Source organism: Narcine bancroftii, chromosome 2 (assembly GCF_036971445.1).
Source record: "Narcine bancroftii isolate sNarBan1 chromosome 2, sNarBan1.hap1, whole genome shotgun sequence".
In the NCBI taxonomy this organism is placed as follows: Eukaryota; Metazoa; Chordata; class Chondrichthyes; order Torpediniformes; family Narcinidae; genus Narcine; species Narcine bancroftii.
The window spans coordinates 251,664,368-251,692,188 of NC_091470.1; the positions used below are offsets into that span (position 1 = coordinate 251,664,368).

The 27,821-nt window shown below is 40.9% G+C and overlaps 1 protein-coding gene across 8 annotated transcripts in view; it reads left to right on the plus strand.

Moving 5' to 3' along the window:
* The window catches only part of ctdp1 (CTD (carboxy-terminal domain, RNA polymerase II, polypeptide A) phosphatase, subunit 1), a 343,304-nt gene that overhangs the window by 255,082 nt on the left and 60,401 nt on the right, over window positions 1–27,821 (plus strand). For 5 of the 8 annotated variants that reach the window (XM_069920830.1, XM_069920821.1, XM_069920823.1 and 2 more), the window contains exon 13: window positions 25,708–26,786. In XM_069920830.1, coding sequence (XP_069776931.1) covers window positions 25,708–25,843 — 136 coding nt within the window. In that variant the 3' untranslated portion in view covers window positions 25,844–26,786. Of the gene's footprint in view, window positions 1–11,667; window positions 11,752–25,707; window positions 26,787–27,821 lie in introns of those variants that run through there. The other 3 variants (XM_069920826.1, XM_069920828.1, XM_069920825.1) reach the window with 3 other exon arrangements.

Sequence of the window (27,821 nt, forward strand, 5' to 3'; positions counted from 1 at the left end):
ACTGAATGTCTTTCTGCTCCCATCTTCCTCAGAACTTCTTACCCCCTAAATAGTTTCAGTTTGTGAAAGTTTATGTCAGAAACTAATGAGATCAGTTGCCACGGAGTTGACCAGGATTGATTTCTTTGACTCTCAATTCCTAGAAGTCGAAAGAAAAATGCTTCTGAAATTAAAATGGAAAAGGTTGGAAACACTCAGCAGGTCAGGCTGCATCTGTGGAAATAGAAATAGAGTGAATGTTTCAGGTAAAAGAACAGCGTTTTTGTTGTTATTTCCAATTCCAGTATGTGGTTTTAAAGCTAGCTCGGGGTAAGGCAAAAATGTGCCCGCTTTTGAATAGTTCCCTTTGAGTTCTTTTATGAATGCAAATCTATAATTACCAATCATCAAAAAACTCACCACTGAACTGGCATTTTCCATTGAGAAGAGCAAAGCATTGGTGATGTGGACAAAATATTCTGTTCATCGATATTGTTTTTGTATCCAGTAAGATCACCGATCCAAGGTAATATAATTGGAGCAAAATTAAAGTGTGCAAATCTTTCTCATAGGTTTCTACTACCTGTGTAGTGATGCCTGATAAAAGTTGCTCAGCTTGATGTTCAGTTTCAGACCAGAAAGATTTGGATCAGTTGTGTCGATCTCACTGATCCAGTATAGAACATAGCAATCAAATGTAAAGTATGGTCTTGATAATACAACAAGAAAGATTTCGTTTATTAAAATCATTGCTATCATTGAAGAAATTATGAGTTGAAAATTGCAGCCTGTGGAAATACAACTTCTAAATTTGCATATATAGAAAGCTCCATTTAACTAAATATCAAGACCACATGTAAATGCCATGGGAATGCACATGGTGTGCCAAATGAGGCTAGCAATGGGTGTCATGATAATGAATATGTATGAGATGTACCGGAAGTCACGTGGTATGAGAGAGAGATAAGAGCACAAGCAGGAGAACAAAGGAAACTGGAAAATAAAGACACTGAGAAGTTTACCTGATAAAACTTGTGTTCGATGTTTTATTAACTTCACATTTCGGGCCACAAATGTGACATTGGCGACGAGGATGAAAGAAGCTTGAAGAAAATTAAAGACTAAAGAAGATTACAGAGGATTACAGACAACTTCAAGGTGATAAGAATTTTCTCTTTGACTCAGTACTTTTGGGGCTGGAATATTTCCTCATGGCTGGGGCAGACGGTGACTTTCTAACACATAGTGGGATTGCTCATTTTGACCCAACGGGTGATGCAAGCACTGTAAGTGTGAAGTGGAAGGCATGGCTGGAAGAATTTGAATCCTACGCCGACAGTCGTGGCCTATTTCTAGATACTGGTACAGTTGAACAAAAAGCGCAGAGGAGGGCATTACTTCTTTTCACTGCTGGTCCCGCAGTTCGGGAAACATTTAAGACACTTTTGAATACTGGAAGAAAGGATGAGTACCGGAAAGCGGTAGATGCATTAAATGCACACGATGTAGTGACACCAAATGCTACATTTCAACGCTATTTGTTTCGGAGAACGAGACAAGAAGATGGCCAGACAATTGCTCAGTACATGACGAGACTACGCCAGCTAGCTGTTGGATGCAATTACATGCCAGCTGATTTGGACAACCAATTATTGGATCAAGTCGTACAGCACTGCAGATCAGATAAACTCAGAAGACGTCTACTGGAAAGAGGGATTGAGTTGGAACTCACTGATGCTTTAGCCATTGCTACTGCATTAGAGGCTGTTGAAGGGCAATTTCATACCATGACCCTGAAAGACAACTCAAGCCAGCAAATTAAGAGGCTCTCACATCGCCATAATCAGCCAAGATATACGTCGACACAGGACGTGGAGTGTTATCGATGTGGAAACCGAGGTCACTTTGGAAAAGACCCATATTGCCCAGCCAAAGGCAAAGTTTGCAGAAAGTGTGAAGGTAAGGACCACTTTGCAAAGAAGTGCAAAAGCAAGTCCAATGCAGACCAGAAGAGGAAGAGTACAACTTCCAAAGGCAAAGCCTGGGGGAAAGGAAAGTATCCTGGAAAGAAAGATACCATTCGCCAGATAGACGGTGACGATGATGATACCCAGGAGGGACAGAGTTGTTACCAATTTACGTTGAATGAAGTACATCATGAGAAGGTCCCAGTGATCATTGGTGGAGTGACAGTGCAGGTCATTGTAGACTCAGGCAGTGACAGTAATGTGATTGATCGACATTTATGGGAGAAGTTGAAAAGGAAAAAGATCATCTGTACCTCAAAGAAGTGTTCCAAGAAACTGTATCCATACACAGCAACCAAGTCATTGCAGACCATTGGATGTTTTACTGCAACTGTTGAAGCTGGAGATAAGTACACCGAAGCAGAGTTTATGGTCATAGAAGAGAGGGGAGAACCATTGCTGAGTAGAAACACAGCGCAAGACCTGGCAATACTTCATATTGGAGCTTGTGTCAATTCAATTCAGTCATACGAGGATATGAAGCAAGAATTCCCCGCAGTCTTCCAAGGAGTAGGAAAGCTGAAAGGTCAACAATTGAAGCTAGCGGTAGATGAAACGGTCAAACCCAAGGCACAACCAATGCGCCGAACTCCGTTTGGACTTCGTGGGAAAGTCGAAGCCAAAATTAAAGAATTGATCGAACAAGACATTATTGAACCGGTGGAACATTCGACACAATGGGTCAGTCCCGTAGTGATTGTGCCCAAACAAAGGGTGACATAAGACTATGTGTTGACATGAGAATGGCCAATGAAGCTATAATTAGAGAACGACACCTTATACCAACAGTGGAGGAAATACTTCAAGAACTAACTACCAGCAAGGTATTCTCAAAAATTGATCTGAAATGGGGCTATCATCAATTAGAGCTGGATCCAGGTTCCCGAGATGTAACAACATTTGTGACTCACTGTGGATTGTATCGTTACAAGAGACTATCATTTGGAATTAATGCAGCTTCGGAGATCTACCAGTATGAAATCCATCGAGTGATTCAAGGCATTCCTGGAGTTGCCAACATTTCTGACGACATCATAGTCCATGCACCAACGAAGGAAGAGCATGACAAACGGTTGAGGCGTGTACTATCTAGACTACAGGAGGCAGGCCTTACCGTGAATGGAAAAAGTGCCAGTTCGGTGTGTCAGAAATGGACTTCATTGGACACAGACTTACACGGGAAGGAATAAACCCTGCAGAGGCCAAGGTGAAAGCTATTGCAGAGGCACGTGCACCTCAGAACACAACAGAGGTGAGGAGTTTCCTGGGATTGGTTCATTTTTGTGCAAAGTTCATTCCTAATTTCGCTACAGTGAAACTAACCAGGAAAGGTGTACCATTTCATTTTGGATCTGAGCAGAAGAAAGCGTTCACAGCGCTGAAGCAAAGCCTGACAGATGCAAAAACTCTTGGATATTACGATCCGGCGGCATCAACCAAAATCATAGTGGATGCCAGCCCGGTTGGTTTAGGAGCCGTGTTGGTCCAGATGCATGATGGAGGACCAAGAATCATTGCCTATGCCAGCAGATCGTTATCAGATGTGGAAAGAAGATACTCTCAGACAGAGAAAGAAGCACTCAGACTTGTATGGGCCTGTGAGAGGTTCCATGCATATTTATACGGCATTGAATTTGAACTCATCACAGATCATAAGCCATTAGAGGTGCTCTATGGACCTAGATCCAAACCATGTGCCAGAATAGAGAGATGGGTACTCAGACTACAACCCTACAAATATATAGTAATCCACATTGCAGGGAAAGCAAACATTGCTGATCCGCTGTCCAGATTGGTGAAGGATGGTGGTCCACAATCCAAGTCAGAATTGGGAACAGAAACAGAGAGCTTTGTACGCTTCGTAGCTATTCAGTCGACACCGAAAGCTGTGACTACGAAGGAGGTCGAGAGAGAATCCGAACGTGATCCAGAACTCATGGAAGTAAGAGAATGCATACAGAGTGGACAATGGGACAAGTGTACTCACAAGGCTTACATTCCCATTAGAGACGAACTTTGTTGCATCGGACAGTGTGTATTGAGAGGTTGCAGATTGGTGATACCGCAAAGATTGAGACCGAAGATCGTACCCTTAGCACATGAAGGACACCTAGGTATTGTTGGTACCAAGCAAAACCTCAGGACCAAGGTATGGTGGCCAGGTTGTGATAAGGACGCAGAGAAATTTGTTAAAACTTGTCACGGATGTCAAATCACAAGTAGGAGTAATCCGCCAGAACCGATCCGGCGTATGCAACTCCCGACAGGACCATGGATCGACGTAGCTGTTGATTTTCTTGGACCTTTACCGACGGATGAATCAATTATGGTAGTGATAGATTACTACAGCAGATACTATGAGTACGTGGTGTTGAAGTCCACAACCACTGAAAGAACAATACAAGCATTAGCAGAGATATTCGCAAGATATGGATTACCTGTTAAATTATACTCTGACAATGGTCCACAATTCATTTCAGAGACATTTGCGGAATACATGAGGACCACAGGTATCCACCATCATAAAGTAACTCCGAAATGGCCGCAAGCCAACGGATAAGTAGAGAGACAAAATCAGTCCATTGAAAAACGATTGAGGATTGCACACGCAGAAGGACAAAATTGGCGAGAAGCATTGCTATCTTATGTGGCTGTCTATCGAGCAACGCCTCATGAAACCACTGGAAAAAGTCCTGCAGAAGCATTTTTTGGGAGAAAAATCCGCACAAAAATGCCAGAAATAAAGGAAATCCGAGACGACCAGAAGATGAGGGACCACGATGCTGAAAAGAAAGGTGCAGCAAAGCTGTACACAGATTCGAAACGTGGAGCCAAGTACTCAGACATCATGCCAGGAGATAATGTTCTAGTGAGGCATAAAACTGGTGGTAAGATAGACACACCTTATTACCATCAACCCTATACTGTCGTATCCAGAAGTGGCAGTATGGTGACAGTCAAGTCTCCGACTGGAGTCCTGTATAAGAGAAATGTATCAGGTGTAAAAAGGTACCAGTCCAGAGATACATCGAGTGAAGAGGTTGAAAGGCCAATACGAGATGCTGAAACTGAGAGACCTGATGATGTTCCAGAGGCAGTTACCAGCACTCCTGATGAAGTGACTAGAGTGCCAGAAACACCCGAAGCCGTGGTGAGCAGTATTTCCGACGCTGAGAGTGAACAACCGAGAAGCGACGACAATATCGCAGGCAGGCCGAAACTAAACCAGAAAGCGCCCAAACGATACGAAAACTTTGTGCCTTAGTTTTAATAAGAACTTTGGGACAGTATTTTAATCTTATATCATAAAGTGCATGTATGAGTGCTGTAGGAAGTAAATTTTATGTAGTTGAGTTATTGTATTACCATTAGTTACGATGTTTGTAGGTTTCCGAGGGATATTGGTAAGTGAAGGTAAAGTTTATTTCTGATTAAAGGAGGGATGTCATGATAATGAATATGTATGAGATGTACTGGAAGTCACGTGGTATGAGAGAGAGATAAGAGCACAAGCAGGAGAACAAAGGAAACTGGAAAATAGGACACTGAGAAGTTTACCTGATAAAACTTGCGTTCGATGTTTTATTAACTTCACATTTCGGGCCACAAATGTGACAATGGGTACCTCGCTTCATTTTTTCTTTCAAATTTGAGAGATAAAAAGAAAATCATGCAAATGCTAGAAATGCACCGTAGGATACCAGTCACTAAAAGATTTTTCAAAAGCTCTCTTTCATCATGAAACTCTTCAAAACTTTATTACCACCTTTAGTATTGAGTTTAATTTGAGTATTGCCATGTTGGGAAAAGAAAAGCTTAAATTTATATAGTGTTCTTCATAACATAGAAGGTAAAACACAGGATTCTGTTGACACCGTGGTTAAGTGAAGAAACACAAAATCCTGGAGAAACTCAGCAAGGTACATCCCCAACTTTTTGGGCTTGAGCCCTTCATCAAGGTGTGGGAGAACATGAGAGATGTCAGATATATCTTCACCTTTGCTACAAAAAGGCACTGTTTGACCTACTGAGTTTCTCCAGCTTTAGTGTGTTTATTCATAACATAGAACGTTGGGAAGCACTTCACAGCCACTTGAAAAGTAATCACCTTAATAATGTAGGAAACACAGCTCCAGGAGTGTGCAAGCTTTCAGAAAAACTCCACAGTCTGCAACGAGGTGAGTGACTCTCTCCACCCCATCGAATCGCCTCAAAGGCAACATGCGTTGGGTGTGCTATTTCGGTTGTACAGGAGGGCTTCTCTCTCATCGTCAGCTAGGGCTTGTAAGTAAACTCTGGCGATGGGGCATTCTGCCAGGTGATCTGGAAAGTCTGCTCAGAAAACCACCACAAGGTACCCGAATACTAGTCTATCAGTGTTTGCAGGGCATTCCATGCTGACCACAATCTGATGATCTTCAATTGAAGGACAAGAATTGCCAGGAATGGAGCAAATGCTTGATCATTTATGGTTCCTAGAGAGGGCATACTGAAACTTGATTTAAAATATTATCACCCCTAACAATGTTGCATTCTGTCCTGCATTGAAATGGCAGGCTTCTCAGACAGAGGGACATTTCCTATGCTCAGTGTTTCCTAACCACCAGTGTTGCCAATTGGGCTCTGATGCAGGACCCCGTTTTCATTGGTTATTGGAGAACAGGTCAAAGATGTCATACTGCACAGTGGGAAATTAAAAAAAAGCTTTGAGTAAAATCCATAACCTTGTCAAACTTCATCATTTATTGCTCAGATAACAAACAGGTATTATCGTGGGATTATTATTATTATTCAGGGATCATAATATCTCTGTCACCATGATACTCTTAGAAGGATCTTTCCAGCAAAAAGTGTAAGACTTATGAAGAATAAAATATATAAAAAGAAATTAAAAAGTAGATAACATAAGGAAGGGGGAGAAAAATAAATAAAAATAAGTATTCACAGCTGCAAATAAATTATAGTGCAAAAAGATGTGCTGAAGCAGAAAGCAGTAAGAAGGTGCATTAATCAGGCTGTGGAAGAGCAAAGCAAGACATTCATGGTTTTTAGACTGCAGTGGTGTGAAAATCGTAGAAAAAAAAAATTAATATAACTAGTGCCTGTGTGGTCGTTCACACTGGGCACCTTTTTAGACTGCAAGTAACAGTGCAACAGCCCGGTGGTTGGATGTGCAGTAGAGTGGATGATCGTCAACAAATTTCTCTGATATGATTTACACTGCAGGCTTCCTCCAAAAAGTTGTAGGGGTCCAGCAGGATAAATCAAGATGCAGGAATTGACTCAAATTTCCTGCACATTCTTATTTTAGACTGTCTGTGTAGTGGCAAAATTATTCTTGATTGTATGCCTGCATCTAAAAACCATAATTGAATAGGAGACACAGAGAACTTTTCCCCTCAGCAAACCTCTATATTAATTAATTTTATTACTGATCTGTCACCATTGTTCTTTCAATTACTGGCCAAACAAAACACTGCTATGTTCATGAGCTTACAGCCCCTCACAAAATGGAAAGGCACCTTCTCCTGACTTTTTGAAAGGTTTCACAGGCAAAGAGAATGTGTAAATTTCAAAACAGATCAGGTTGATTTATAACCTTTCGCAATGAAGATAATGAAGGCACTAGGAAATAAATTAATTTTGTTTCCATCTTTGATATTATCAAATACTGATTTTAATCTTCCAAGAGCCATTGACCTTTATTAATTTTCAATTAATCAAAGGGACATGATATCTCATTACTGTTGTACTCTGCTCATTAACCATAATTCTCCTCATGGAAGTAGCGTATTCACAAGTGTTTATATTAAAGTGATTATCCAGTCTTTCAAACTAAAACTGACACCCGAGGCTTGTCAAAGGCAGTGTGATCTAAATAAACAAATAAAGTGCAAGGGTAAGATTTTTAACAAGGTGAAGTTTGACAGGTTCCATTGACAAATATCCCAATCTCTGAAAATCAAATGTAGACATTTGTGCACGCTTGATCCCAATTTTGGCAGGATCTTCAAAACTTTGAAGTCTAATCAAAGACATTGTGGCTTTTTACTATTGCTGAAGTAATCCTTAGAGCAACAGGGTTTAGGTTAGAGACCAAATAAGAATATGAACAAAAGATGAGATTTCAAGGAAAAAGGTGCTCAGAAAGTTGAACAGAAACATAGAAAATAGGTGCAGGAGTAGGCCATTTGGCCCCTCAAGCCTATACCACCATTCCATATGATCATGACTGATCAGTACCCAGTTCCTGCCTTCTCCCCATACTCCCTGATTCCCTTTGCCACAAGGGCCAAATCTAACCTACTGTTAATTATTGACAAGGAACCGGCCTCAACTACTTCCTGTGGCAAAGAATTCCACAGATCCACCACTCTCTTAGAGAAGAATATTTTTCCTCGTCTCAGTCCTAAAAAACTTCCCCCTTATCATTAAAGTGTGACCCCCGGTTCTAGTTTTTCCCAGCATTGGAAACAACCTTCCTGCATCTAGTCTGTCTAAACCCTTAAGAAATTTATATGTTTCTATAAGATCCCCCCCCCTCAATCTTCTAAATTCCAGAGAATATAAGCCAAGTCTATCCAACCTTTCTTCATATGCAAGTCCTTCCATCCCTGGTATCAGTCTAGTGAACTTTCTCTGCACCCTCTCCATGGCGAGGATGTCCTTTCTCAGATAAGAAGGGTTTGTGCCCGTGGGTTCTGAAAGAAGTAGCAGTAGAGATTGTGGAGGCAGTGGAAATTATCTTTAAGGAATCAGTATATTCTGGTATGGTCTCTGGGGTCTCGAAAATCACAAATGTCACCCCACTATTCAAGAAGAGAGGAAGGTAGCAGAAAGGAAATTATAGGCCAGTTAGCCTGATATCAATGGTTAGGAAGATGTTGGAGTTGATGGTCAATGATAAAGTTACAGAGTACTTGGAGACATATGACAAGATAAGCCAAAGCCAAAATGGTTCCTTAAGGGAAAATCTTGCTTGACAAGCCTATTGGAATCCTTTGAAGAAGTGACAAGCAGGCTTGATAAAGAAGATGCAGTGGATGTGATGTATTTGCTGAGCATGAAGCTACCTAAGGTAAGTGTCCATAGTATAACAGAAAACATACAAGTATGGGAAGAGCATTGGTTGATTGGCAGGAAGCAGGGAGTCGGAAATATAGGGATCATATTCTGATCTGCTACCTGTTGCTAGGGATGTTCCACAAGGGTAAGGGTTGGGACCACTTATTTTTGTGTTGCATATTAATGATTTAGATGATGGAATGAATGGATTTGTAGCCATGTTCACAAAGAATATGAATGTAGGTGGAGGAGCAGGTAGTGTTGAGGAAACCAGGAGGCTGCAGAAGGACTTAAACAGATTAGGAGAATGGGCAGAGAAGTGGCAAATGAAATATAATCAGATACGATTTATTATCATGTAACAAAACAAAAATGTAATATTACACAAAATTGCCTTTACAATATTGGAAAGTGCACGGTTAATGCGCTTTGGTTAGAAGAAATAAATGGGTAGACTATTTTCTAAATGAGGAAAAAATTGAAAATCCCCAGATTCAAAGGAACCTTGGAGTCCTTGTAAGCCTGCAGGTTGAGTCGGTGGTGAAGAAGGCAAATGCATTGCTGGCATTCATTTCAAGAGGAATCAAATATAAAGAGCAGGGTTATGAAGTATAGGCTTTATAAGCCACTTCTGAGACCTCACTTGAAGTATTGTGGGCAGTTTTTGGAACCTCATTTAAGGAATGTTGGAGATATTGGAGATGGTTCAGAGGAAGTTCAGAAGATTGATGCTAGAAATGAATGGATTGTCACACGAGGAACTTTTGAGAGCTCTTAGCCTGTACTCTTTGGAATTTAGGAGAATGGGGAGGATCTCATTAAAACATTTAAAATGTTGAAAGACACGGACAGAGTAGATGTAGAAAAGTTGGTTACCATAGGGGAAGAATCTAAGACAAGAGGGCACAACTTCAGGATTGAAGAGCATCTGCTGAGAATAGAGATGGGGAAAATTTGTTGCCACAGGGAGCTATGGAGGCCAAGTCATTGGGTGTGTTTAAGGCAAGGATTGATGGGTTCTTGTTGGCCAGGGCATGAAAGGGTATTGAGAAAAGACCAGGCAGTGAGGCTGATCAGGAAAATTTATCAGCTCCTGATTTAATTGTGGGGCCAGACTCGATGGGCTAAATAGCCTATTTCCGCTCCTATAGCTATGGTCTTATGTTCACCGCGTCTCTCTCCGTCAATGCTGCCTAATCTGTGTAGTACTTCTGTCCATATTTTGCAAGTTTTTAAAACATATTTACAGGATTGTACATTAACACGTGACCATGCTTCTCTGTTAAACAAGTTGTAATTCAATGTACCAAAAGTAATGCCACAAGACATCCTTAATAGACATGTATCACAAGTGACCAAGTTTTTTGATATTGGTATATTGGAAAACTGTTGGGACCATTGTGAAACGGAAAATCATTCTGCTGCTCATGTATTGCTTGTCTTCAAGGTCACTCACCCTGACTTGATTTGAAGTAAAGGCTGAGATCATTCAGTTTACCTCCTGCTCATGAGGCAGGCTGCAGTCTTGTTCTAATTTTTCTTTTGTTTTCAGCATGGTCGAAGCTGATTCCGGCCATTTAAACACATACCACCCAAATTAACCTACAATCTCGTTCATTTTGGAAGGTGGGAGGAAACCAGGGAAAACCCACACAGGCACAGGGAGAATGTACAAACTCTTTATAGACAGTGCCGTATTTGCCCCCAGGTCAGTGGTGCTGTAATAGCATGGTGCTAACCACTACACGAGCCACTCTGCTTCTATCTTGTTTGAATGCAGGGTTGCAAATGTCTTTTCCCAGATACTTTTCCTTTATGCCCTTTCAGCCACTGAATTTGTTCTTTCTTACTATTTTTAAAGACAAAAATCTAAATGCAGCATGAAATATTATACATGCTAAGTGTATTATTTCATAGTTATTCATGGACTTTTGAATTTAATTTTTTTTAATGTGTTTCAAGAATTAAAAGAAAGCAGTTATTGTTGGACCATGTGACATGTGGCTAACTATCTGGTGAACTGAAACGCATTTCATCTGGCTCTTAACATCAATCATCAGGGACAGATGTAATTTCCAGTTATATACTTTTTAGGCAAGAGTTGATCACAGTTCACGGTGGGGGGGTGGGGGAGGGTGGGCAGTATATTACCATGTATCATTCCACTATCCAAGTGTAAACATCAAATATCAAGTAGTTATCAGATTAAAAGACAACTTCTCCCCTACAGAATTGGCTTATTGGTAGTTCATTTCTTTCAAAACATGAGCATACATTTATGAAATGCCTTTAAAATAAGAAAACACTCCCAGGAGCACTTCCAGACAGCAAAAAAAAATTGAAACCAAGCTTTATTAGAGCAGATGTTCAAATGCTTCGTCAAATAAATAGCTTTTGGGGGCAAACGAGACACTACAGATGTTGGAAAATTGGAGCAATGCACAAAATGCTGGAAGAACTCAACGGGCAGGCAGCATCCATGGAAGGCAACAGAGAAGCCAAAAAAGTAAGTTTTAGGCTGAACAATTGACTGTCTAGTCTACTGCCTTCTATGGAAGCTGCCTGACCCACTGAGTTCCTCCATTTTTTTTTGCAGAGAGCATTAAAGGAAGAAAGAGAAGCAAAAAATTTTCAGGAGGAAATTCCAGAGCTTGACATCTTAGCAGCTGAAGGCATGGCTGTAAGTGGTTCATTTAAATTTGATATACTCAAGTGGCTGGAATCAGGGAGCTGAGGCTTGTAGCTCTGTTGGGCTGGAAGAGATTGCAGAGGCCAGAGAGCCATTTTGATTTGATTTTTCACATTTACTACTGTCTAAGAAAAGAAACCAGACTGTGATTTAATGCCTTCTTTGGCAAAGGGTGCCTTTGAGAGGACAATTCTCTATCCAGGCAACACCCAGTCTGATTGGTATAGGTTTGAATGCCTGATGTGCAACTTGAATCCAAAACTGACTGAACTGAAGGATGCTGCCAAATGAGCCACAAATGTCAATGCGTGAACTTGACCAGAGCCCAAGCAAACTGCTATCTAAACACTTTTTGTGAATCTTTTGGAAAGAACCAGTTTTTGGTACTGCTTCCTTTGAATAAAGAACAGCGACATTGAAGTAAGGATGGATAAAAGCCAGGAGTGCAACAGGTTCATGCTCTCTGCAGCACCTGCTCTTGGTTAAATCCAATAGCTTCCCCACTTACATTCACATTTGTAGCACATTGTCTGTCACCTTCAGTTTTATTCAAGAATAAATATTTTCAAGGCATAGATAAAGTGAATAGTCAGTCTTTTCCCCAGAGTTGGATAATCTTTAAGTAGAAGGCATAGGTTTAAGGTGTAAGGGGAAATCTTTAAAAGGGACTTGAGGAGGTTTTTCCACATTGAGGGTGGAACATATATGGAACAAGCTGCCAGAGGAAGTGACAACTGTTGGCTGGGCTTGAATTATAAGGAGCGTCTGTATAGGGTGGGACTTTTCTCCCTAGTACATAGATGCTAAGGGTGGGGGGGGGGGGGGGGTGGGGGTGACCTTATGAAGGTTTGTAAAAGCATCAAAGGCAATCATTGTCCTTTTTCCCAGGGTAGAGAAATCTAAAACCAGAGAGCATAGATTTAAGAGGAGGGCAAAGATTTATAAAGGACTTGAGGAGCACATTTTTTAACAGTGTTGAGTATATGCAACAAGCTGCCAGAGGAAGTGGTAGAGACAGGTATAATTGTGATATTTAAAATACATTTGGGCAAGTACATGGATAGGAGAGGGTTGGAGGGATACGAACTAAGAACAAGCATTAAAAGAGAGTTGTTATCTTGTCACCATGCCACTAGACTATCAATCTCTTTCCAGTCTAATGTCTTTCATTATTTGATATGTAGAATACTACTGTGAAGTTGATAGGAATTTGGAGTTGGAACTGTATTTAACTGTACAGTTGGAGGGTAGTTATGGATGGTTCATAAGTGTTGCCCTTGTCAACAACCACATCAAATAAATGAATTATAAAATTGAAAGTACTCTCAATGTATCCTTCAGATGAATCATTGTAGCTGCTTTGTATTAGATTTCAGATTCAGATTTCATATATATTATCAAAGTACATACATAACATCACATACAACCCTGAGATACAACAACAGGGTTCCCTGTAGACATTTTTGATGTTGGGAGGGTTTTTTACAGTGATGTCCTGGGCTGTGCCCACTAGCTTTTTCAGGGCTTTTCACTCAGAGGGTATTGGTGTCAGACCATGATGTAGCTGGTCAGCACTCTTTCCATCACACATCTGTAGAAATTTGCCAGGGTTTCGGATGTCATACCAAACCTCTGCAAACTCTTGAGGAATTAGAGGCATTGATGTGTTTTCTTCACGTTGCCATTAGAGCTTTGGGTCCAGGAAAGATCCTCCGAGATAGTCACTCCCAAGAACTTAAATTTATTCACCCTCCTCTCCACCACTGATTTCTCAATTATCACTAGATCGTACACCTTTGGTTTTCTCTTCTTGAATTCAACAATCAGCTCCTTGGTGACATTGAGTGCAAGGTTGTTGGTGCACCATGCAACCAAGTTTTCAGTCTCCCTCCTGCATGCTGACTCATCGCCCCTTTTTATACAACCCACTATCATGGTATTGTCAGTGAACTAGTAACTGGTATTGTTGTCTTATCGAACCACACAGTTATAGGTGTGTAGCCAGTAGAGGAGGGAGCTAAGAATGCAGCCCCTTGTGTTCCGGTACTGATGAAGATTGTGGAAGAGATCTTCTTACCAATCCTCACTGATTGTGGTCAGGAGGTGAGGAAATTTAGGATCAAGTTATACAGCAGGGTGCTGAGTCCCAGGTCATGGGGTTTCCTGATCAATTTTGAAGAGTTAATAATGGATCTTGTTACAAGCCCAGAGGACCCCAAAACACAGCAGCAATAAATATTCACCAAGACAAATGGTTACTTAAACAAAAGTTGCTTTTAATTTTCTTTAAACATGAAATCAGGATCAAACTATCTTTATCACTATTAACTTAACTAACCTAATTTCTTTCTTTGGCTTGGCTTCGCGGACGAAGATTTATGGAAGGGGTAAAAGTCCACGTAAGCTGCAGGCTCGTTTGTGGCTGACAAGTCCGATGCGGGACAGGCAGACACGGTTGCAGCGGTTGCAGGGGAAAATTGGTTGGTTGGGATTGGGTGTTGGGTTTTTCCTTCTTTGCCTTTTGTCAGTGAAGTGGGCTCTGCGGTCTTCTTCAAAGGAGGTTGCTGCCTGCCAAACTGTGAGGCGCCAAGATGCACGGTTTGAGGCGATATCAGCCCACTGGCGGTGGTCAATGTGGCAGGCACCAAGAGATTTCTTTAGGCAGTCCTTGTACCTTTTCTTTGGTCCACCTCTGTCACGGTGGCCAGTGGAGAGCTCGCCATATAACACGATCTTGGGAAGGCGATGGTCTTCCATTCTGGAGACGTGACCCACCCAGCGCAGCTGGATCTTCAGCAGCGTGGACTCGATGCTGTCGACCTCTGCCATCTCGAGTACTTCGACGTTAGGGATGAAAGCGCTCCAATGGATGTTGAGGATGGAGCGGAGACAACGCTGGTGGAAGCGTTCTAGGAGCCATAGGTGATGCCGGTAGAGGACCCATGATTCGGAGCCGAACAGGAGTGTGGGTATGACAACGGCTCTGTATACGCTTATCTTTGTGAGGTTTTTCAGTTGGTTGTTTTTCCAGACTCTTTTGTGTAGTCTTCCAAAGGCGCTATTTGCCTTGGCGAGTCTGTTGTCTATCTCATTGTCGATCCTTGCATCTGATGAAATGGTGCAGCCGAGATAGGTAAACTGGTTGACCGTTTTGAGTTTTGTGTGCCCGATGGAGACGTGGGGGGTCTGGTAGTCATGGTGGGGAGCTGGCTGATGGAGGACCTCAGTTTTCTTCAGGCTGACTTCCAGGCCAAACATTTTGGCAGTTTCCGCAAAGCAGGACGTCAAGCGCTTTAACCCCCTTCTAATTCTCAGTGCATGTGTATGTAAGCTCAGAAAAATTCTTTTATTCACAGACCAATTTCACTTCTCATTCCTCCAAGTTCACTGGTTACAGGCAATTCTTATACTGTGCGCAGAATTTAACATTTATGAAGTTCACCAGGCTTTGGTGCTAGAAAGGTAAATGGTTACCGCTCAGAAAGGTTCTTGTCAGTTCCCACAACTGATTCCTTGTAACCAGCCACTTCTTGCTCCGTCAAGGTTTTCCAGATGATAACCTCTTTCTTTCAGGTCACCACAGAGTTCCTTTTTGTTTCTCTTATTTCAAGTGAAACTTTAGGCAGCCATTCCTCTCCTCTTCTATGAACCACAAGGGTTTTGACCAGGCTGAACTAAGCACTCACAACCCGTCTTCCAAATGGGGTTTTTCTACGAACTTTCCAGCTCATCCTGTTCCAGTCCCAGGTGCTGCTACTGACTGTAGCACTCCAGAACTGAATTCCCCCCCGCCCTGTGAGAAAAAGCCTGTTTTACTCTCTCTGCTTGCAAAACCACTTGACCCTCTTAGAACAGCAAGTTCCACTCCAGACAGCCTACGGCTCCTTCATCTGTTGCCTTTTTGTAAACATCATTCCATTAGTGAAGTGTCTTGGGCACTCTCCAAACCTTTTGCAAAGACTCTTGGCGCCGGCCTGTCCAGCATGAGCAGAGCTTCAGTATTTTAAATAAGATCTGTTTTAAAGTGTTTGTATGTGACCTACACTAAAAAACCTTCCCACAATTTATCTCCCAAAAACATTTCTATATGTTTTTTCACCAACAAACTACCTTTACTTACCACAGACTACCTACCAAACCCATGGATCACAGTGGGGGAGGGAAGGGACCATCAATGAGATTTTGTTTGATTCAGTGGGAATGTATTTTGAAATTTTTTTGATGACAAATTTGTAATCTTGTTTAACATATTACTTATTTATTACGTCAGTAATATCTGTCTTCTCTGCATCACCACAGACCACCTATAAGGGATCCACGGACCTTCAGTGATCTGTGAAACACAATTTGAAGAGTACTACATTACATAATAACCTTGCTGCATTTTCCCTTTTAAGCTGGTCCTCGCCCAAGCCCAAATAGCCATGTTCCACTACACATTGCAAACTTGACCTGCCTGTTGAAACAAGCTGCTCGACAGAGCTTGAACGCAACACCAGCTAATTCCAGCAATGCCTGGTGTTGCACTCAACATCTTCCTCTTGCCGCCAACCTAAAACAGACCCGCACCCACATGGCCGAGAGCAAAATTTAAATTTATCTGCTGCATTATTGAGGACCTACGTTTGTTTTAATGCAGCCAATTATTCATAGATAATTACAGTCATGTGTTTTCAAGGCTTTGCAGCATGTATTTTTCTTGTTGCTGTTGACGTCATTCAAAATATTATTCTGATGTAGACATATCAAATAGCACCCATCAGAATTAGCTTTGTGGTGGGTGTAATTAATATTTCTTTTTTTATCTTGTCTTCCTGCAACATTTCCATGCGAGTTGATGAACAATTTTGCATGGAAAGTCTTCAGTAATTAAAGATTGCACCAAGTAATTGTATTTGGGGAAACTTTAGTGCAGTAATATGTAACTATTTAACCTTTTCATCATTTGCTTGATCAGTCTTGAACATTGCTCTTTTGCTTAGCTTGTTAAATGCAATTCAAGCAGAGGCTTCCTTTTTATGATCGAATGCTGAACATTTTGTTTATATATGATCAAAGCTTGGAAATACAGCTCTTTAGTGATGCTGCAATAATATTCTTCATGGTTCAGTGAACTTTCTTGGTGTGAACTTGATTTCGTGACTCTTAGGAGTTTGAACATCGAAGACTTGGAAGTATGTGATTTTAGAGATAAGAACAGAAAATACTCAAAAGAGCACGTAGTATCTGGAGATGGTTAGAAATATAGAGTTGACATTGCTGGTTGATGATATGTCTCCCAGATCTAGCAGTTTTGATATGAATTAGAAAGGTTGGTTCTAAGATTGTTGAATTTGGTGTTAATTCCTGAGGGCTGTATTCCATCTGGTTGGAAGGTGAATTGCTTTTGTATGAGTTTCATTGCATGGGTACAGTTTCAGAATGGGTACAGAATTGAAATGGCAGACAACTGGATGCTCAGGTTCATTCCTTCAGACCGATAGAAGTATTCTGCATTGCAGATGTCCAACCTGTGTTTGGTTTCACCGGAGTGTAGAAGACCACATTATGAACCAAAGCAGAACATTGAAATTGCAAAAATATGCGACTGAATGCAGCTTCACACAGGAGGTACGTTGGTTCCTAAATGTAGGAAGGAAAGAGTTAAAAGAGTTGGCTGTTGCATCTCCTTTCCCAACACAGGCTGGGTGCCCAAGAGAAGGTTGTTGGTGGCAAATGTGGGAGTTGCTGAGTGGACTTTTCCTTTGTACCGCTGAGAGGGAAGGGGAAGGTGTGTGTGGTGGTAGCACCTCGTTGAAGGTGACAGAAATTTGTTGAGCATGGAGACTAGTGGGGTGGAAGGTGAGGATGGGGGTTGTTAGGTCTGCTTTGTTCATGAATGAGTGAGTCAGACACCAGACTGAGTCGAAATCAAGGTTCTTTGTTCTTTATTACCGGATTGTAACACTTGCAACTAACAGTGTTAGTTGGAGAAGGCGCATTCTGCCGTTATCAGCAAGTGGTGTTTTTTTTATACCTCAGGATACGTACTTAGTAAATTATCATGCCATTACATTGTCCAATGAATAAACTGTTGCTATCCTTCTCTGTTAATCTGCTGCACATCATTCTTGTTAGTGCAAAGCTTATCTTGAGTGTACAAGGTCACATCTGCATTCTGTTACTCCTTAGTACTGGGTGACTCCTTCTCCGGTCCCATCTCATGATGTTTTTACCTTACAGGGTGGGGGGTAACCTATCCTTGCTGAGGGGGGAAGTGGGGGAAATTTGTGTTAACAATGATAGCATATTGCATATTCACAATGGATGGGACTGAGACATAGAAACTGGGAGAATCCTTGCCAGAAGCAAGTTAAGAAGAGGTGTAGTCAGGGTGGGCTTGGTTTAAATGCTGATTGTTCGCCTAGCCCTAAGGTGGAGCCAGAGAGAAGGGAGTTCAAGCGCTCTTGAATGTTCAAGCACTGATTTCTTATGCAATCAGCTTCAGTTACTGGTTAAAATCTTTGAAGACAAATTGTGAAGATTTGGACAAAACAATACTGTATGGGTTGAGTCAATTAAATGATGGAAGTACAATGCCCAGACATGCTTGTATTAAAGAGAATATATTTTTATTTGATATTTTTTGGAATAGAAGCAATATAAGCACTTTGTCCAAATGGCTGACTCGATTTACAAGGCCAACATGGCATCAGAATGATCTGTAGTCAAAGAGCGAACAAGTGAGCTGCCAAGAAGGATTGACAGCGTTGGGAAAGTGAAAAGTGGGGAAAATCAGAACAGATTTACAAAGCAGATGAAACCAAATATTTGAAATGCTTACTTCAAATTTTTACCAGCAGATGTGTTGATTTTAGTCTAGTCTATGAACCAGGGAGTGATCACCTGCAATAAAAGGCATTGTTGAACTGAACTTTTACAAAAACATATTGGTGATGAGAGCAATTTGAATTTTTTTTGGAAGAAGATGACAGGATTTAGTTTGTGTTAGCCAGAGGTAGAGTGCCTTGGCCCAGTGTATAGTGTGGTGGGCATGACATAAACTGTTGTGAACTGAGTAATGAGTGCAGAGAAACCAATCAATCTGACCATGAACCATAATCTCTCCAAATGTAACAAGTGGGATGAGGAAGAAAACTCAGCAGCAGACACGACGAAGGGATGGAGGTACAAGATGGATGCAGGCAACACTGAGGACTGGCTGCACAGCGGTTGTCAAGTGCTTGGGTGAAAACTATTTTCTGACAATGGCAATGTTTTCTGACTTGAACATGAAAGAAGCACAGGGATGATCAAAAGTGAAGGAGAAAAGACCTGATTTCATCTTACTTGATTTAACACTGTGCAGTCTGGTCTATGTTGGGAGTTTGATAATGTGGAGCACCAAGATTCCACGTTCCTGAACAACAGCACTCGCAGAAGCAGAACACGGATAATAGAAAAGAAAGCCAATTATTGAAACAAGGAGATAAGGCTAAAATGTTTCATGAGAAGCCAAGTATTATAAAGGCTCCTCAGATACCATTAAGTGTTATCCATTCTCTGTGTTTCTGCATTATCCATGTTCCTCCAGCCTGTATAATCAGGGGTAACCCGTGGTAATTCAGAATCTTCATTCACTATCTCATTGGTCAGCTCCACACACAGAATTCCATTGAATTACTGTCTTTCTTTGTGCATGGACCTCACCTTTATATTGGTGAAGGCCCCAATTAGCTCGGTGGCTAATTTTCCCCTATGTTGCTCAATCGAACAGAATGAATTTGGCAGGAAATAAACAGGTTCAGTAAAGGGGCACTTAAAATAAATACTTCTTAAGCATTTCATCAGTATTATCAAGGTGTTTATTCAAATTTCTCATTTGAATATAAAGCTTTCATCAATGTTATGCTGAAGAGCCACCAATGCTAATGTAAAATTTAATGTTAAGTAATTTCATATTGATTTGATTAAATATTTATATTGATTTATATATCTGTTAAAAATGTGTCATCAGCTGTTTTAGTTGAGAATTTAGCAGCATTCATTTGATCAAATTATTTCTTTGGCTTGGCTTCGCAGACGAAGATTTATGGAGGGGGTAAAAAGTCCACATAGCACGACTAAACACCTATAATATTCCTTCAGATCCTAATCTCCTAAGGTTCAATAATAATGTAGAAAAATAAGTAAAATTGGTTTTAGCAGTAATGCAGGGATGTGTTTTTAAATATACCAATTCATCGATGTTATTTAATTCATTATTATTGCCATGTTGAACAGTGTCTTAATCATGCATTGTTAATTTATTAGCCATGATGCCCAGATCTAATCTATTGCTTCACAATATTAGATGACTTTCATGCCTGATTTTTTTTTTCCCACTGAAGCCTTGGAGATGAACTTGCAGAGTCGTGGAAATGAAGCGTGATGCACACCACTGATTGTTCTCAGAATTCCCACACATGGCTATGATGTAGATTTGGTCACTGAGCATAACCCTAATGGATTGATTGAAATATATTTTTCATGTGCAATTCAAAGGTAAAGGCAATTTTGACTGATTTAGACCATGCTCATGATTATTTTCACGTAAAATCACATTCATCAACAATTCACCCAAGTACAGAGGCGATGAGTCAGCGTACAGGAGGGAGACTGACACCTTGGCTGAATGGAGCAGCAACAGCAACCTCAAACTCATTGTCACTAAAAGCAAGGAGCTCATTGTTGACTTCAGAAAGGGGAATCCAGAGGTGTCCGATCCAGTGATCAGTGGAGGAGAGTGTGAGCAAAACTAAGTTCTTGGGAGTCACTATCTCGGAGGATTTTTCCTGAACTGAACACATTGATGAAGAAAGTACATCAGTGCTTCTATTTCCTCAGGAGTTTGCAGAGGTTTGGTATGATATCAGAAACCCTGGCAAATTTCTACAGAAATTTCTGCATCATGGTCTTTTATGGGGACACCAATTCTCTGAGTGTAAAGCCCTGCCAAAGGTACAGGACACAGCCCAAGTGGGGAAAAACCCTCCCCTCTCTTGAGAACATCTACAGAGAACGCTGCCATCGGAGAACAGCGACAATCATCAAGGATCTACGTCACCCAGCCCACACGCTCTGTCTCGCTGCTACCATCAGGAAGAAGGTATAGATACCACAAGACTCGCACCACTAGGTTCTAGAACAGCTGCTACCCCTCCACCGTTAGACTCCTCAACAACAAATTCAATCAGGAACTCATGTTAGGACTCTTTTTCATTTTATTGATTATTTTTCTTTTCTGTCTAATGCACAGTCAATTTGTTTACATTTCTTTAAATGTTTACACGCGCCTCACAGTTTGGCGGGCAGCAACCTCCTTTGAAGAAGACCGCAGAGCCCACCTCACTGACAAAAGGCAAAGGAGGAAAAACCCAACACCCAACCCCAACCAACCAATTTTCCCCTGCAGCCGCTGCAACCGTGTCTGCCTGTCCCGCATCGGACTTGTCAGCCACAAACGAGCCTGCAGCTGACGTGGACTTTTTACTCCCTCCATAAATCTTCGTCCGCGAAGCCAAGCCAAAGAAACATGTGTACTTCGATTACAGGTTGGGTTTTTTTTGCGCTACCAGTAAATGGTAATTCTGCCTCACCCACAGAAAAAAGAATCTCAGGTTGTATGTGATGTTGTGTCTGTAATCTGGCAATAAATGTGAAATCTAACCCAGTGGGTTGAAGGGCCTGTTTCCATGCTGTATGCCTCTGCAACTTACTTGCCTAAAGCATCTATTTCATCCACCTCCACTGATGCTTGACCTGTTAAATACCTCCAACATTTTCATGTCTTAGATACCCAGTTCCTTTTGCTATTGGCACCAGTTGCTCAAATGAATTGCCCTAGATCATTGGGAGCAATCAGCCCATTTTGTGCAGTCCCATCTTCCACCATCTGCAAATTTGAGGTTGTTTGAATTGCATCTGTCAGAACCCCAATTCACACCCATTCCCTTTTCAATTGCCCCTCTCCTCCCCAACATTCATTTTTAAATTCCCAACCTTGCTTTCACAATGCTCTAAACCCTAAACGGGAACATTGCTACCTCTTGTCTGGACTGATCTAACCCTCTATACCTTTCCTATCCAACGATCTGTCCCGATGTCTTTAAACATAATTTTATCTGCCTCCACCATCTTGCAACTCAACCCTGATATCCGTCAGAAGCTACAAGAGCCTGCATTTGCTCTCCGTTCTGATGCAGTCTCGACCCAAAGCATTAACAATTCCTTTCCCCTCCCTGATACTGCTCAACTTGCTGAGTTCCTATTTACTGCTCAAGATATTCACCACACTCTGTATTTAAAATCTTACTGTGGGGTCTCTGGTAATTTATTCTCCTCTCCCCTTAAAACCTGTGCCCTTTAATTTTTTTTATTAATTTGTTTTTACAACACTGTTGAAGCCAATTCCAGCCACTGAGACCTGTGCTGCCCCAATCCCATAGGTTTTCAGAAGGTGGAAAGAAACCAGAGCAAACCATGAGGAGAACGTACAAACTCCTTGAAAATTGGGTGACATGGGTTTAAAATGGCTGGAATTGTCTTCTACCGTTTTGTAAATAAAATTTAAATTTAGACAGCACCGGATTCAAACCAGGGTAATTTTTGCTATAATAGCATCATGCTAGCCGCTACGCTAACTGCTGGTTATTTCCAGATAGGGTAAGCAGATTCTGACTCACTATATTATCTGTGCTCCTATTAACTTCATAAACCTCTGAAAGGTGGCCCCTTAGCCTCCTACGTTCCAATGAGAATCAAAACTATTTGCATTTTGTTTTCCTTTGCTGTTTGACATTTGTTTATTTTTGATGATGCCAAATCTGAATGTGGCTGAGAAAGCTGCACTGTGTGTCTATACCTTTTAATACGGCTATTTCTTGATTTATAAAAAGATTGCCTTCATTTCAGGAAGCAAACTTTCCGCAGACAGACTGAGCAAAATGTTTCATCATTATTTCATTACATTGCATTCCTGCCTGTGTAGAGTTGTGTGCATTCCATTAAAGTGAAAAATAGCTTTCTATGCCTATCCAGTCTCTCCTATCATTCACACCCACCAGACCTGGTGGCATAAAATTGTTCTTTTCGTATAATTATTAAAATTTTGGGCATTTAATTGGAGGAGTTGTACATATTTTGCAAGGCACTGTAAGTTGAAAAACTGATTTTTTTTTAAAGACCCCAATAAAGCTTAACATATGTATTGCACTTCCCACTGTGTTAGATCGAATCAGTGGTAGCCATCACACCTCCTTGCATCTCACCTGTGAGACCCTGTCAAAATTTGAATGTTTCAATTAAATCACCTCTTCTAAACTCTAGCGACTTTAGACCCCGGTTTCTTATTCTTACAAATATTTCATAACTTTGTATGTAGCCAAAAATATGTGGACAACCACTTGCAAGGATAGAGCAGAGCGCTTTCAAAATGGCGACAATCATTGCTCCATGGGGTCTTTGGTCAGAGGGTGGGGTCTTTGGTCAGAGAGTGGTGCCAATGTTCATGCCACAGAACTAATCACCAGACCTGGGGAAATGTTGGCCTTTATGTCAAGAGGACTAGATGCAAAGGAATAATGCCTGCATAGAGGTGAAACAGCACTTGGAGGTCTGGGAACCATTCTGGGGAGAGCCGAACCTGAGGACACATGTTGATATATGTCAAGTTCAGGGCAGGCGTCAAAAGTTCATGTATTTGGGTTCAGGAAGGATTCAGACTAAGTTTTGGATTTATGCCTGAGAAAACTTCTCTCTGAGCCCCACATTTTAGAAAATATTTACTGGCTTTGGAAATTAACCAGGTTAACTTACAAGGAGGGATTACATGTTCAAAAGCTGTGTTCCCTGGATTTAAAAGTTCAAATGGTGATTTCTTGAAAATTTAGGGTGCTGAGGGCTTGCCAGAGATTCAGATCTGGACCTCGGGCTGCTAATAGTTTTGACTGGACCCTGTGTGGCTGCAGGGGTTATGAGAGTGCTGGAGGTGAATTAACGGACAGTCGGTGATTCTGAGGGGGCTCTCTTTGGCTTCTCTTTCTCTGATTGTAAGAAGTGCTTCAGGCAATTTCTGCCATTGGCAAATCTGTCAGCCTTACAACAGACTAAAGCAAATTCTGTAATATTGCATTGTTTTTATTATAGGACAATAAAGGAACCTTGAACCATGGAATAAGATCATAAATCAGCCAAAACCTCATTGGATAGCAGCAAATTCTGCACCCATTCCCATTTTCTCAGTTATTAACTAGTATCAGCTTGCTAAGTATAGTGCCATAGTTAGCGTAGCGGTTAGCGCAACAGTATTACAGCGCCAGTGTCCTAGTTCAAATCCAGCGCTGTCTGTAAGGAGTGTGTACATTCTCCCTGTGGGTTTCCTCTGGATGTTCCAGATCCCTCCAACCCTCCAAAAAAGTATGGGGACTGTATGTTAATTTATGTATTTTGGGGACCATTGGCTCGTGGGCCAGAAGGGCCTATTAGTGTGCCATTTCCAAAATTCATCCAGCGTTTGATGAGCAATGTTTTCCAGCATTAGCTGTCATTCAGATTTTCTTTTTCATAATGCTATAAAACTTTTTAAACAATACATTTGCCCAGTACTTCATGGTAGACAGTAGAATTGCTTCTGGTGCCATAGAACTGTCAACATCTCAGATTTCTTGCCTTGTACTCTATCTGTAAGCTGGTCGCAATTCCTTTGGGCCAGAAAAATTCACTGAGGGTAGTGTTAGTTATTTGACTGAGATTAATGACTAGAATTTCAATAGCCCAGTGGTGTTACTTTGGTACACAGTATTTCTTAATTCAAGGTGAAGTTTCCCTCTACAGGGAAAGTGTGCACAGTTTTATCCCTTTGGATAAGAAAAGAGGAGTTAGGTTCCAATGCATTTCAAAAACTTGAGACTGATGTATTTTATTCTTGTAATGTCGATATGCAAATTGATAGTAGAATCTGATTTTTGTTCCCACTCTGTAACTCGTTACTTGGTGGCATAAGCCAACAAACAAAGAAGATTATAGTTTTTTAAAATTTGCAGATGTTAGAAATCTAAAAACAAAACGACAAGTCAACAGGTCAGGCAGCATCTGTAAAAAAACATCTAAACCAACAATACTGGGCCTGAAAGGTTAACACTGTTTCTTTTCTGCAGGTGCTGCCTGACCTGATGAGTGTTTCTCACATTTTATCCTCTTAATCCCAATAAGACACATCCTTGATCTGTCAGCATGATCCCAGTAGTCACTCCAGCACTTGGCCGCCTTTCCGCAAGGAAATCCCAGCTTCCATAGATGGCATCTACCACTTTGGGAGCTGTGTTGGTGGATTCTAACAGCTCTCAGGAACAGAAATCTACTGGGTAGAGTTACACCTGGTGCTCCTCCACTCCCCAGTGAAGGAATTATATTTATTATTTATTTTAGTTGATTTCCGTGTTTATAATTGACTTTACATGTATGAGTGATGTGTTACTGCTATTTGCAAATAATCAGAAAATGGATTATCAAGTTTTACTTTGCATGTTATTGGGTCCAACTGGTAGCCATTATTCTTGCCATCTTTGAGTTAGGAGGTAAACACGTTCTCTTTCCCTGTCTCATTCCCATTTCCTCTTTCCTTTATTCTCTTACCCTTACACTCTTTCTCCCCTGCTCGCTATCTCTCCCCACCACTGTCTTACCCTCACTCTCTTTGCTCTTATTTTTCTTTCTCGTGCTCTATTCCCTCTCTCTCTCATGCCTTGTTTTTTTGTCCCTCTCCCTTTTGTGTTTCTTTTTCTTCCCCTTCTCTCTCTCTTTCCCCCTTTCTCCATTTTCACTCCCTTCTCTCTTTACACACCTCTCTTACTATCTTTTCCTGGAAAGAAGAATGTTTACTTTTATTTCGACCTTCTGTGTAATACACCCTATTTTCTATTGTTTAAGGGGCCGCAAGCGTAAATTAGAGGAAGATGGAGCTGCAAGTGATTCAAGCAAGCTCTCAAGCAATGAAGATGACAGCAGTTCAGAAGCTGATGAAATGGCAGCAGCACTTGAAGCTGAGCTGAACGATTTCATTTGATGCCGGTGTGACAAGACAATTTACTTAATGCGACAGATCTTGGACTCTGAAGACCCTGGAATGTTGTAAATTTTTTGCCATCATAGAAACTTTATTCTGGAAGCAGTAACCAGATTACATAACTAGAACGTCATGCGTTTTACAAGGGAATAATATAGTCTTTCTTTTCCCCTTATTTTAACTGTAAAAATGTTGGGTTGGCTGGAGTAGATTGATAAAGGGGTTGGGGGTGGGAGGGAATATTTCTGGAATGTAGTTCAATTACAGTTGGTTGGTGCACTAAGCCAAAGAATGTTGGGATCTGTACAAGAGTAAAAAAAAAACTACATGATCTGTTGACATCAAGTTCTTCATCGACCCTCTTGTGAAGGGTTTAGCAACATAAGACATGAATGTGGGCTAACCGTTTTCTTGAAGTGGGGGGGGGGGTGCAAGGGATTCTGCGATTTGATTCAGGAACTAGTTTGTTGCATTTCATGGTTTTAAGAGAGGTTGAATTGCAGACTAGTTGGGTTCTTCAGAAGAACACTGAAGATTTTTATTCTAAACTCCTGTGTAATGAGTAAGTTGACACAGAGTGCTGTGCAGTCGTCAGCTAAGTCGTAAGCTTTTTCCCCCTCCATCCATTATCAGTTTCATGCTGAGGTGCAGCTAGGATTTCCTAGTTAAGGATTTTTTTTTTTTTGCAGAACCAATGTAAAGTTTTTGTATATTCAATTTCATATTTGAAACACTGAAATTTTTCTTTCATTAAATAAAGATTTAAAAAATTATTTTGTACATGTTGCGCAGGTGACCGTTTCTTCCTGGGATGATCGAAATAACTCTGCGGAGTTATTTTGTTGTTTTGAGTGAAAAACGAAAATCCGCAGATGCTGTGATTGTAGTAAAAACACACAGAAATGTTGGAGGAACTCAGTCGATATCACAGCGTCCATAGGAGGTAAAAGATAAATTACTGGACATTTCAACCCTGAGCCCTTCTTCAAGGAATAAGCAAAGAACAAAATGCACGATAGTTATTTTGACACAAAAGGCAGAAAGTGGCACACTACTGATTATAATGATAAATAGATTTGTAAATCAAAGATTCATGCTCCATGGAGTCAGTGGTATTACAGCTAAGTTTTCCATCAATCAAACATTTGTGAATAGAAGAACACGTTCTTATTCGATGTTGGATGGCACTGCTAAGCCCGATGATACAGATGAGAGAGGAATCTGGCTTTATGGATTAATGTGCCATCATGTACCAACACACAAAGGAAAGGAAATTGTCAATGTTTAGCACTGCTGTTAGATTACAATGTCGCAGGAGATTATAACTAGTATATAATAAGGAAATCGAACCCTGGCCAAAATCCATTTCAAAATATTTTATTGGTTAAATTTACAATGAGTATATTAATGAGACAAATCCATCATTACTAATTATGATATGAATATCATATTCAATTTCAAGGGTGAAGCTTCTTAACGCAGAAAGTGATTCTGCATTCCACCTGGTGACATTGTATTTGAGCATATTCTCCACCCTCGATTGGACTCCATGCAGGCGGAGCTTTTAAAAAGTCCACGGGAGTTGCTAATTGCTTGAGAGGAAACCATATTTGATTGAGATACTGAATTAACATGAACTTAGTTGAAAACAGACTGACTCTTAGTAAAGAACAAATGATTGAAAAGTGAAAAGAATTGCTGATGGATATAAAAACAAAATGCTGGAAACAGCAAGTCAGACGTAAAATGACATTTTGTGTTTTGTTTCTGAAACAGCGTAAGCACTTCTGAATAAACGTAACAGCATTTAACTCGGTTGTGGAATGCCTGACTTTGTTTATTCAGATTTTAAATAGATGGTCAAGGATAGTAACTCCCAATTATCTCATGCATTTTGGATTGTACAAATAATCTGTTTCTTCCATACACTGGAGAGATGTTAGCACAAGATTACAGAAGCTTGATAAAAGGATTAAGG